The sequence below is a fragment of the Microplitis demolitor genome, chromosome 2 (genome assembly GCF_026212275.2).
Source record: "Microplitis demolitor isolate Queensland-Clemson2020A chromosome 2, iyMicDemo2.1a, whole genome shotgun sequence".
NCBI lineage: Eukaryota > Metazoa > Arthropoda > Insecta > Hymenoptera > Braconidae > Microplitis > Microplitis demolitor.
Genome location: NC_068546.1, coordinates 5,434,103 through 5,446,957, shown reverse-complemented (window position 1 = coordinate 5,446,957; position 12,855 = coordinate 5,434,103). Strand labels below are relative to the sequence as shown.

The window sequence follows — 12,855 nt, the reverse complement described above, 5'->3', positions numbered from 1 at the left end:
TATATATATATATATATATATATATATATATATATATATATATATATATATATATATATATATATATATAAATTATTAAGCGCCGATGGAGATAATTATACTCGGATTATATAATTATTAAAATATAAATGAGTTTTAAAAATTCCATGGGCACAAGCCGCAATCTTATTTTGGTTTTGTAATTTAAAAATTCGATAAGAGATTATTGAATTATTAATTATTCGTTTTTTTTTCATTCTAATCTCTAATCAATAATTATATAATATAAATATTTTAAAACTCCCATTTTGTGGCGGATTTATAATCAGTTTCGCCAAGACGTAATGCTCCATTTTTACCAGCAGCTAAGTATCGACCATCTGTACATTTAATACAGAGACGAGACGGTTCACGTAATTCCAAATAAAAACCTTCGGACGGTTGATCAGCATCTACAGTAACACCTTCACTGTCTGCATGCCAATATTTACCATTTTGACCTATAAAAAAAAATTTCAAAGTAATTTCCATAACTTGCATCCTACCCTGTTTAGAAAATCTCATAGAATCCAATAGATTCTCATACATTCCTACAGAGATTTTATAAGAATGAATGAGTTCTATGAGAAGTGCTATAGTTAAGTAAAGAGCCTTATTCATGTAGCTATAAGAATCTATCGGATTTTTTAAGCAGGGCACAAACAATTATACAATTTCTGTGATTGCAGTATTAAATAACGGTGATTCCTCTTTACATCTCAGTCTAAATATATCAGGTGAAATATCTCAATATAAATTCTATCAAAAAAATCCAAGTGGGATTGCAAGGGAACCCATATAGAAAAGTATGGATTTATGTAAAAATCCACGTAGGAAACCATAGATACCTGGATTCCCCATGTAGGGACTTCACATAGGAAACTGGGTTTCTGCATTCCCACGTAGGAAACCCACATAGGAAGCTGTGAATACTTGGATTTTCATATAGGAACTTGGACATATAGATTTCAAGATGTGTCATTTTAGGGCAATTTTTTTTTTCAACGCACTAACAGCTTCTATACTTACAGGAAGGTAAAATAACATGCCTGTTAAAATTAGAGCCCTTAATATTAATATTAATAGGCGTCTCATCGCGATTTTCTACTTCCCATTTAAATGTCACGAGAAAAAAAAAATTTGAAATTTTATACTTCCGCAATGGCTCATTATAAAGATAAACTCAGGATATGATTTCGTAGGGGATTGAACACTCTACAAAAAAAGTTTTTTATTTTTTGATAAATTCATCTGTACAAAAAATATTGGAGTTTGAAGACAAATTTATAGTAAATTCCGAGATCTTTTTATTTTTCCAACGAAACTATTAGACTTATCACAAAATGTCCTCAGATCTTTTTTGTAGACAAATTTATTCCCTAAAAATTATCTCTGATAAATTTTTCTGAATTTTCGCATAACTTTCTAGTTATTTTCACTTTAATATCAAGTTCTTAAAAAAATAGTGTTCTGATCGATTTTAAGAGCTTGACATTCAAATGAAAATAACTAGAAAACAATGCGGAATTTGAAAAAACCTTATCAGAAATGATTTGTAGGGAATGAAATTGTCGACAAAAAAGATGTTATGACATTTTGTGATAAGTCTAATAGTTTCTCCGAAAAAGTAGAAAAAATCTCGAAATTTACTATAAATTTGTCTTCAAGCTCCAATAACTTTTAAACAGATGAATTTATTAAAAAATGATAAGAGACTTTTTGTATAGATCATTTCATTCCCTAATAAAATAGATCCTGAGTTGAGCTGTTAATATTAATATGAAAAACTCTAATTTTAACAGGCATCTTATTTTACTTTCCTGCAAGTATAGAAGCTGTTAGTGCGTTAAAAAAAAGTTGCCCCAAAATGACACACCCTAATAGATTTCTTCGTAGGAAATTAATATAGGAATCTGGGTTCCTATATTAGTGATTTCTACAAGATCCTGGGAATCTGGATATCTATGTCTATCGTCTATTGATATGCATATATGAATAAAAGAACAGATCAATCTTTCTATAGGAAAATTACGAAAATCCATCCGAAAACATCATGTGGAAACCCACATTGGAATCTAGGCTGGATTTCCATATGGATTTTTTTGATAGGGAAAATATCAACTTCCGCACACTTTCAAATGTAAAATTGAGATATTTCACCTGATATATTTGACTATGTTTCTGGCTGAGACGTTATTTGTGAGATAAAATGAGGAAGAGCCTAAAATAACAATTAAAAAAAAAATTACCTTTAAATCGAACAATGCCGCGTTCACAACGTTCAACACGAATAGCTTCATATCCAGCTTTATTACACTCCAATTTCGGGCTAGCTGCACTTTTAGGCCCAACAAAACCTTGTTCACATCGCAATACAAGAATTGGCCTGTTCATCAGATAAAAGTAGTATTTTGATGCATCGGAATCACTTCCGTCGGGTGAGTCAGAATTTGCATAAAGATGCCCTGATCGTTTAGTTGCAAGGAATTTCCCATTGTTTGCGCGCAATGCCACTGTACCGTCGTCTTGCCAGACCAAATCAAATAATGCATTTGATGAGCGTTTGTGATCGGAAGCTTGAATGCCGCCACCAGCTTCGAGAGTCCAATAACGATCTTGCATTGTTCGTACATACCATCGTTTTGTTACACGATCAAATTCTAGTTGGAAAGTTTCATGACCTAATATTTCATCTTGATTTGCCGTAACATCCACACCTGGATATTAAAAGTTAGTAATATGATAAATATTGACGACACAATGACTGATGAATAAAGAAAAAAAAATAACTTTTCAGAGTAGACGTGAATGATAATTAATATGTGATAGGTGTAGCATTGAGTAAAGCACATTGATTCTCATGAATGTCTAATGTTAAAAGTAACGTGAGTAGGAGAAACAATATTTCCGGTGTAAAACAGAGACAAACAAATATAAAAAAAAAAGTTTACAGAGTATATGACTCGATAGCTGTACCTTGTTTAACAGATACATAGCGTTGATTTAATGCCGCAACAAAAGAAGCTTGAGGCAACGATTCTTCGAGAGAAAATAATTCATCACGTGTTGCGGTTGTTGAACGTGACTTTAAAACAGCTTTGCTTCCAATCGGTGCTAAATACGCTCCATTAATATCCCTATGGTTATTTTAAATGTTTAAATATTTATTTAAATATTTGACAGATAAACAAAAGGTAAAATAATATACCTCAAAGCAAGTAAACCAGCATGAAATTCAGCAGCATAAAGACAGTCACGCGTACAAGAATCAAGTAACTTTCCATCACGAGCGAGATATTTATTGTTGCAAGTATGGAGCGCATAGTGACCACCTTCAGATTTACCACGGCCAACTACATCATTATCAGGATTTGCAGCTGCCCGGAACTCTAAAGTGAAAAGAGTATCTTCACCCCAGGGTACTGGAGCGTCTACATGGATTTCATCTTGGGACGCGCTCAAGTGAGCGAAACGTTTACGACTAGCAGATCGAAGATTCACCTAAGTAATGATAATTGTAAAAATAAAATATAACATTTATACAAATAAATTATATTTATTAGGGTGTTTAAGAAAAAATATTTTTTTTTTTCTTTAAGTCATATGGTCTTTAAAAGTTAGTAACAGGTGTAAAAAAAAAACTCAATCCTGCTAAGAGCTCAACAAATATTCATTTTCCCATTTGAATTGCATGGGAAATTTTTTTTTTGTTTTTTATAAATAAAAGTATTGAAAAAAAAATCTTTTTTTAAATTCAAGTACACTGTCTTGTAGAAGATTAAATTCTCTACGAAAAAGGTCTTGAATGCTTTCTTCGTACAACTAACAGAAAAAAGTTATGCAGCTTGAAACAATAGTGAATTGAAAAACGTATATGTAGGCAGTTTGAAGCCGATTTCCGGGTTTTATTGCATATATACATTTAAACGGTGAATCTATATATTATGTATAATCAGCTAGGTGTTTTAAAAAGATTTCTGAGATCCTACTTATTTTCCGTATAAATTTCTAAAGTAAAATATTTTCTTTTCAAAAATTAAAATTTTTTATCTTCCTGTTTTTTAAATAAAAAAAAAAAAATCTATTTTAAAAGTAAGGAAATTTTTTTCAAATGTTCGAAAATAAATTCACGGATGGCATTGGCTTAAATAAAAAAACTTGAATTTGTCAAAAAAAAATTTAATATCATAAAAACATGAAGTTATACTATTTTTTATAGTTTAAAGCTTCATAAGTTTTTTTTGTTCGTCGTACGAAGAAAACATACACGAATTTTTTTGTAGAGAATTTAATTTTTACAAGACTATGTACTTCGATTTTTTAAAAATTTTTTTAATACTTTTATTTATAAAAAACAAAAAAAAATTTGACATGAAATTTGAATGTAAAAATGAATATTTCGAGCTGCTCTTTTGGGAGGATTTTTTTTATACTTAAAACCAGCTTTTGAAACCATAGGAAATATTTTTTTTTCTTTACACTCTAATATTTATACAAAAAAAAATAATTAATTAATTACTTGAGGTCTTGCCGCAAGATGGACAAGCCAATATTCAGCTTCACCGGGAGCTTTGGCTTGACATTTAAGCTCATCTTGACTTGATCCTAAGAAATATCCGCGCTGTATATTCTTCAAGGCCCATCTGCCACTCCCTGTAATTGATAATAACTAATAACTTAATAACTTTATTTATTTTTATCTGATAATGATCATAAACTAACTTACATCCAGGCTATATAATATACTATACAAGACATATTAAATAAAATAGATATTCAAGAATTAAAAAGCTATACTATAGGATCAAATACTTAATTAATTTTATTAATAAAAAAACTTTAAAAAGCTATTGACATTTTTATTAGTTTAAAAATATCAAGTTAAGTATAATGATTTCAGTTAAGTACCACTTGAACTATAATATAATCTTATCTGTATATTAATTATATGGAATTTAAATTACCGTCCGAAGCAAGTTGAATTTGAAAAGCACATCCAGGATCAGATGAGTCCTCAGCCTCACAAGTGACGTTACCAAATTGATCAACAGCCATATAACGGTCTAAGTGAGAACGAAGGAAAACCTGATGCTCACTTCCCTCAAGTGTCCATAACTGTTTTTTCTTTAGACTTGAACCGTTTGCGTTTATTTTAAAACCAAATGTCTCAGCAGTTAAATATTTAAATTTACCGTTGATAAGACCAACCTGAAATAAATTTAAATTTAATAAGTTTATAATATTTTTTTTATTCAAATATTTTCAACAAGCATCCAATTATTTAGCTTTCATTAAATTTTTTACTTCAGTATTAGTTAATTAATTACTAGACATTCTAATTAACAATTAACCAAGTTATAATGATAATAAATAACTTACAGTCCAGCCGGTTCTGTCGACTCCATTCTCACTTCCGCTTTCCGCGCCGTTGCTCTGCATTGTCTTGATCTGTTACTTGTATATCTTACGATGAAAAATAAGCTTCTCTCTTTACTTTATGTATTAAACGAACACTAATGCTTTCCTCAGCACTTACTCCTGTCCTTCTTATGATCTCGACGCTCGCCTCAAATGCTGTCGGTACTTCTTTTCAACTCTTCCCTCTATTCTCTATATCTAAAATAAATAATTGATCAATAACTTTAAGCTTTTAAAAGCTAATTATAATTTTTAAAAAAGACGTATTTAAAATTATAAATGTACGCAGAAAAAAAGGATTTTTTGGCGCAAAAAATTTTTACTTGACCCAAGAAATTTTTTGTGGTATAAATTGAAAGCAAAAATTTTTTGAGACACGAAAAAAATTCTTGAGCGAAAAAATTTTTTCTCGTCTCGAAAAAACGTTACTTTGAGTCAAAAAAAATATTTTTAAAGACAAACATTTTTGGGAAACAAGTTAAGATTTTCTTGAGCCAAGAGAGTCTTGGTCAGAGATTTCTACTTTATCCAAAAAAATAGAGGTTTTCAAAAATATTTTATTGAATAAAGAATATTTATTTTCAGTCAAGAATGTTTTTTTCTGTGTACGTTTTAAAGATAGATTATTTTATCATAAGAATGAGCTAGAAGAGGCAATAATCTTAAAAAAACATTCCATTCCCAAGAAGGTAACGACACTTGAGAATCAGACATAGAAAACATGTACAAGTAAGTTTATAAAGACACGTTTCCTTAACAAGGAATCTTTTGCCATGTTAAAGTTACTTCAATAATAGATCAACTTACGATTGTAAGGAAAAACAAATCACTAGAATCTTTTGTCGAATTTCGTACGGTATTAATAAATATACTCATTACATTTGTATGTCTTAAAGAAACTCTTTGGCATGATAATCATGTGTTCTATCTTATAATCTATCACGTAAAATAAAAATTCCGTATATAGTATTTATAAAAAAAGACGGCTTAAACGTCTCATGAAAGCATGTGTCATTACGATGCTTTTTGCTGCTTGTCATTCCCTTTTATATTGCTCGAACGTGTGCCACTACTTGGCACATTCTAAAAGTCTTTAATTCTTTTTTTGTTATTTTAAAATGGTATGTAGCTGAATAAACCAATCAGCATTGAAAAAAGGGAGAAAACAACAGTAGGCACAGTGCCCTAACACATCTCGTGTGATGTAGCGTCTAGACTATTCGCGTGCGTATTGGCTGCGTCAGGTATTGATTTCGGAATTTTCACTCCACTCTCTCACTAAACTCGACGCAATTTAAATGTCTATTTTATAATTATTTCTCATCTTAAAATTTTCAAACCAATTTTTTTTTTTTTCGTCTTTTTTATCAATTAACAAAATTATTTTTTATAAACTGGAAAAAATTAAAGATCATTAATTTTTTTGGATTTTGATGTTATGAGTAAAAGAAACAATAGTATAAATTCGAGTGTTATATGTATTTATGTTGTATATATAATATACGATGAGGAAGTCGGTCGTGCAAACCTCTCTCAAGGATACCATGTACCCGTAACGGTCACGGGTACTTCATTTGCCTTCAATTCTATACTCTTCTGAGATTTAATTTCGTTCGTTGGGCCTGTTTCGATTAAACCAAAACTCATTTACTTGATTAACATACTGATTTACTCAATAATCATAAAACTTACAGGTGTAATTGTTTTTTCTTTCTAATAATAATTTCAAATATATAATTATTCCTATCAAAAATAAAATATTAATCCACCGAATTCGGAGTCAAGTTATTAAAGTTTCTACTATTTATATATATATATATATATTATTAAATAGTATACATCATTTAAAACATATTACAAACAATAAAAGTTGCTTCTCATGGTAATTCGCACGAAAGTCTTAAACATTTGCGTGTAATTTTTCAGCCAATTAATAATTACATGAATTTCCCTCTGGGTCAGTGGGTTATAGTTTCTATAAATTAGTGTTTTTTACATCATTTTTATTTTCTCTTTGATTTACGTCATGATAATTATTGTCATTTATATTTTATGTGGCCTACTATTTTATACTACGTTTATTTATTATGTGCGTATCGTAATTGCTTGTTATTTTTTTTTTCTACTGTAACACAACTTTTATTTTCATTTATCATCGTCGTACGTGTTTAAAAATGAATAATATAACCATGATTAAATCCCAGTGACTTTGAAATGATACTTAACTTGGCGGAAGTGGGAAGGAACGGAAAAGAATTGGAAAATAAAAATAAAAAAAAAAGATTAAGATCTAAAGAACTGAAAAGAAAAAAGCTTTCGTAAATAACAATCAGAGTATGTATTCTTTGACATTTTGAATATGACAAAGGATAGCCCAAGTAATGTTTGAGACAAAGAAATAAAAAATGATATTATAGATACTGTTTTAAATTATTTTTATATGTAAATTGGCGCAAAATAATATGATTCTAAAATTAGCAGATGATTAACAATTTTCGAATTTTTTGAAACTTAATTAAAAAAATAAAGAAAGATTAAAAATATGCACATTTAGAGAATTAAAAAAACTATAGGTGCAATTTTTTTAAATATTTTTTTTTTATATTTATGGTTTTAAAAAAAATCAAAAAGTTATTAAACGTCAGCTACTTTTAATAATTCTGAAATTTGCAATGATCCTAAAGTTAGCAGACAATTAGTAATTTTCGGATTTTATTTTTTCACCAAATCGATTAAAAAAAACAAAAACTGAAAATATGCACATGTAGAAAATTTTAAAAACTTCAAGTACAATTTTTTCAAATATTTTTTTTTTTATAGTTTATCACCTACAAAAAAAAATCCAAAAATTATTAGACGTCTGTTAACTTCAGTATCATAAGTTAGCAGACAATTGAAAATTTTCGAATTTTTTTTTTTTTACAAATAAATTACAAAAAAAAATAAACTAAAAAATGCACATGTAGAAAATTGCAAAATCTATAAGCGCAATTTTTTTAAAAATCGAAAAATTATTAGACGGCAGCTAACTTTAGAACTATTGTTTTCAGTATCATAAAATAATAAATGATCCTGAAGTTAGCAGGCAATTAACAATTTTTGGATTTTTTTTTTCGAATTTAATTACAAAAATAAGAAAAACTAAAAATATGCACATGTAGAAAACTAAAAAGGCTATAGGTGCAATTTTTCAAAATATTTTTTTTTTTTATAATTTATCGTTTATAAAAAAATTCAAAAATTATTAGACGTCGGTTAACTTTAGTATCATAAATAATATACTTTTGAATAAATTAAAAAACTAAGTTAGCAATATCCTATACAACCCCCAGATAATATTGAGAGACTCCACCCAGGCATTTTATCGAGGGGTACAATCGTGGAGCGGGCTGATGTGAGTCAGCGCACGCATGCCAAGCTACCAAAGTAATATAAGTATAGAAACTAAATACAAGTCCAAATACAAAGTAAAACCGGTAAAACTGATGACTAAAAATTGTATGTGTTGTATCCACCACCCTCCTACTCTTCAAGTACATTTAAAACTGTAGCGCATCACATCCCTCCTTACTCATTTTATTTTTTTATCCATATTTTAAAAATAGCGTCTTCCGCACTGAAGCGAATCCACAGATAAGGCCGAAGAATGATAGACAAAGAGTAAAATACACATTGAAACATAAACTTGGGAACAGAGAATTCATTTACTGTCACAAACCAACTCCTTTTTTGTTTTCTTTTATTTTTTTTCTACCTTTAATCTCTACTTCTACCTTGCCGACTCAGTGACCCTGAGGACGAACCTTCAAACACCCTCTCGGCCCTTCAGCTAATTCCTTGTAAAAAATGTCCGCCATAATCCGTATTATCTATTATACATAATTCTATAAATAATTTAAAAAAAAATACATACCTTAAATAAGAATAAAACAATAATTAATATAAAATCGATGTGATTATTTTTTTCACTTAAAAAAAATCACTCACAGTTATATTTATTATCAATGATCAAGTGAATTAAATTTAAGAATAACTTGTAAGTAATTTAATAATATTTAAAATGTATATAATTATAGCGTAAACAAGTTTTATAAATTTATATTTAATGTAAAGGTATACAACACCGGGTATACTGGCGAGCGCCGAGTGCGAACAAGGACTGGCACGACCACAACCGGCGAGTGGGACTGTGGGCTATGGGGAATAGTACCAAGTAACGTAAAGGCTGCGCGGGGGCGAGAGAAAACAGAACAGAACTGAACAGAACAGAACAGGGTGCTCGAGGGGCGCGAGAGAATGAACGAGATCAGTAGAAGGGGAACATGCACATCGAACTGCGGGAGGTTAACTCCCATAGGCCGGTGAACTCACATATGTATACTTATATATACATACATATGTAAATATGTATATGTATACTGTACGTACTTTAGATCAAGTCTAGACCTAGACCTAAACTCTTACGCAGCCACACTTAAAATATAATAGAACGCGTGCTGATTCTTGTAACACAGCCGCTAAATAATTGACTTTAAATTGACGGAAGATAAAAATATCATTACGTCAATCATTGTTAATTAAGACGTTTATTGAGTTCTTTTTGTATTTGTAATTTGATATTTGCTACTTTTCACGGATTCTTTTTATGACTCATCGACGATTACGAATTTTTAATTACATTGGGATTTAAATATTTTGTTAAATAAATAAAGTTTTTATTCTTTGAATTTTTTGAATCAGACAAATAGTAAAAAAGAATAATTCATTTTTTTTCAATGGTTCTGTTAAAAAAAGTTCTTTTAAATTTAAAGCAAATTACTTTAAGTTATAAACGAGTTTAAGCAGACAAAAATATTATATAATATAGATATGATTATAAATTAACTTATTTACATATTTTATTTTTACATTACTTTAAATTTCCAAGTCATAAATGTCATAAAAATTGAAATCACAAAGTATTTTATTTCATTTCATTTTAATAATTGTTTTTTTATTGTCCAAAAGTCAATTTATTTTAAATGATATTAATTTTAAAGCCGGTAGTTATTTGAAAAACTATTATTTTATTTGAAAATTATTTTTCGCCATGGATAATTAGTTTTTACGAGAAATTTCACAGCAAGACTTTAATAAACTCACAATTATCGAAAACTAATTGAAACTTTTGAAAAAAAAGTTAGCAATGTAATTTTGAAAATGTTTTGAATTTAAATTCAACAATATCTGAGTTTAAAAAGAATTTCTTGGCGCAGAAAATTTTTTATTGTTCTAAGAAAATTTTTACTTGATCCAAGAAATTTTTTTTATTATAAAGTAAAAACAAAAATTTTTGTTTTTAAATCATAATACAAAATATTTCTTACGCCACGAAATTCTTTTTTTTGTGAAAAAAAAATGAGTTTTGTTCAATTTCCATAATCATTGTCTTTTTGTAAATCGGAAAGTATTTTGTTGCTATTAATTAATACACTGTGAAAAATTGGGAGTGAATTCAAAGTGATTACGGAATTGAATTCAATCCGAATTTACTCCGTCACTCGGAGTTTAAAAAAAAGTCACTCTGTATATGGAGTAAATGGGGAGTGTTTTTTCAGAGGAGTCATTTCGGAGTGATCTGAATTTTATTTCAATTTGTATTCACCAATTCAGAGTGTTAATATTAAAATAAACACTTCTAAGGAGTAAATTTCACTCCAAGGGAATTAAATAAATAAACAATCATCCGCTCCAGATTTACTCCGGGTTCACTCCGCTTATTTTTTACAGTGTAAGAATCAAAGGATTCAATTTATAAAGTAAAAATAGGGTATAAATTACAGTATTTCATTGTTAAATCATCAATATCGATTTTCATATATAAACTTCATCGATCAAATGATACGTCAATTGACTTTATTATTACGGAACTAGAAAAACAAGATCTAGATTAAGTTTCAGTATCGGGATTAAATTTCATTATTATATCTAAATAATCTAATAAAATAAATGTAATATGTAATAAAATGTAGCATTACATGTTATAGAAAATCATTTTAAATAAAATATAATACACATAAATAATTTTTTTTTTTTTTTTTTTTTTTTTTTTTTTTTTTATTTAATTGTATAATTAACAAGTTGCTAATTACTTTTACGTTAAACAAAAATTAATTTGATGATCTAAAATAGCATGGACCGTATCTAATAAGATTTCTCAATTAAAATCTTGCGTGTTTATGAGTGTTAAAATGATACTTAAATATTTAATAGTTTAATATACTTATTACATAGTTTATGATATCAATGAAATAATGGAAATGAAATAATAATAACAATAATTAAATGTATAAAAATAATTTCTAGTGATGAAGATAAATTATATCTCGTAATATTATTACATATAATTAAGAGAAAAAGTGATGTTTACTTTTTATGAAAATACAAATTAAAATTTTTTTATATCATACATCAATTTGAAAATAGCAAATAGTAAAGATAAATCAAAATTTGTGTATGTGTGCCCAATAAAAAGAAAAAAAAAAAAATATATATATATATATATATATATATAATATATTATAAAGCAAGATGATATGTCAAGAAATTGCAAATACACAAAAAAAAAAAATTTCTTAACGCAAGAAAAATTTTTCATTATGAATTAAAAACAAAAATTTTTTGAGGCGGGAAAAATTTTCTTGGAGCAAGAAATTTTTTATCGCCTCAAAAAATTTTTTGTTTTCAATTTATAATGCAAAATAATTTCTTGGGTTAAGTAAAAATTTTCTTGGGGCTAGTGAAACTTTTTTGCGCTAAGAAATCTTTTTTTTTGTGTACCCACTATTTGGCATGTAATGAAATAAATTTTATTCTAATTTGTATATAAAAATAAATCCAAATTTTTTAATTAATTTATCATAAATTAGAAAGTGAATAATATAAGAATACAAGACTAAAAATTTAGATTTCTTTCTTGAATTATTTTCAATTTCACACTTGACAGATGGGCACTTTTTTTTTTTTTAATGTAAAAATATTAGTTTATTGACCTAAATAAGTATATTTCTATGATAGAATCACTATCATATGATGATAGAAAGTAATAAAATTGAATGAAACAATTTATTCAACAATTACTAACTGTTGTGGGTAACTGTGAAACTTTACTACGTATTGTTAAAGACGATTTAACGAATCGAGACCGTCGACGTTTGCAATTAACGGGATTAATGTCATGAGTCGAATCTCTGTGAATTCCAGCTGTTATTAATAATTAAGAAATCTTTATTTTTACGATCCTTATATAATTTTATTGAATTTATTTATTTTTTTTTTTTAATACTTGAAAACAGAAATGCTTGTAATCGTTGTTCGAAATTATTCATCAAAATGATTCTTTTTTATTTTTATTTATAAAGTTCTTCTTTTTATGATTCG

At 27.9% G+C, this 12,855-nt stretch overlaps 1 protein-coding gene across 2 annotated transcripts; it reads right to left on the bottom strand.

Annotated features, from left to right (window-relative positions):
* Positions 1-86: 86 nt before the first annotated feature.
* Positions 87-9,643, bottom strand: LOC103572034 (protein singed). 2 transcript variants are annotated; one of them, XM_008550418.3, is made up of 8 exons: positions 9,350-9,643; positions 5,398-5,634; positions 4,983-5,226; positions 4,538-4,671; positions 3,227-3,519; positions 2,995-3,155; positions 2,268-2,735; positions 87-479 (listed from the first exon to the last, which is right to left on the bottom strand). In XM_008550418.3, the coding sequence occupies exons 2-8, from the start codon at positions 5,455-5,457 to the stop codon at positions 274-276; spliced, it is 1,566 nt and encodes a 521-aa protein (XP_008548640.1). In that variant the 5' UTR covers positions 5,458-5,634; positions 9,350-9,643; the 3' UTR covers positions 87-273. The 2 variants fall into 2 exon arrangements, with proteins under 2 accessions (XP_008548640.1, XP_008548641.1); XM_008550419.3 differs by lacking the exon at positions 9,350-9,643 and adding an exon at positions 9,191-9,248.
* Positions 9,644-12,855: the final 3,212 nt, after the last annotated feature.

Bases quoted from the DNA above. Each gene is read 5' to 3' on its own strand.
- LOC103572034 (XM_008550418.3), bottom strand. From the start codon at position 5,457: ATGCAGAGCAACGGCGCGGAAAGCGGAAGTGAGAATGGAGTCGACAGA. The intron at 4,672-4,982 runs GTAATTTAAATT...TATCAATTACAG, and splicing joins AATTCAACTTGCTTCGGACG to GGAGTGGCAGATGGGCCTTG. The intron at 3,520-4,537 runs GTAATTAATTAA...ATCATTACTTAG, and splicing joins ATCTTGCGGCAAGACCTCAA to GTGAATCTTCGATCTGCTAG.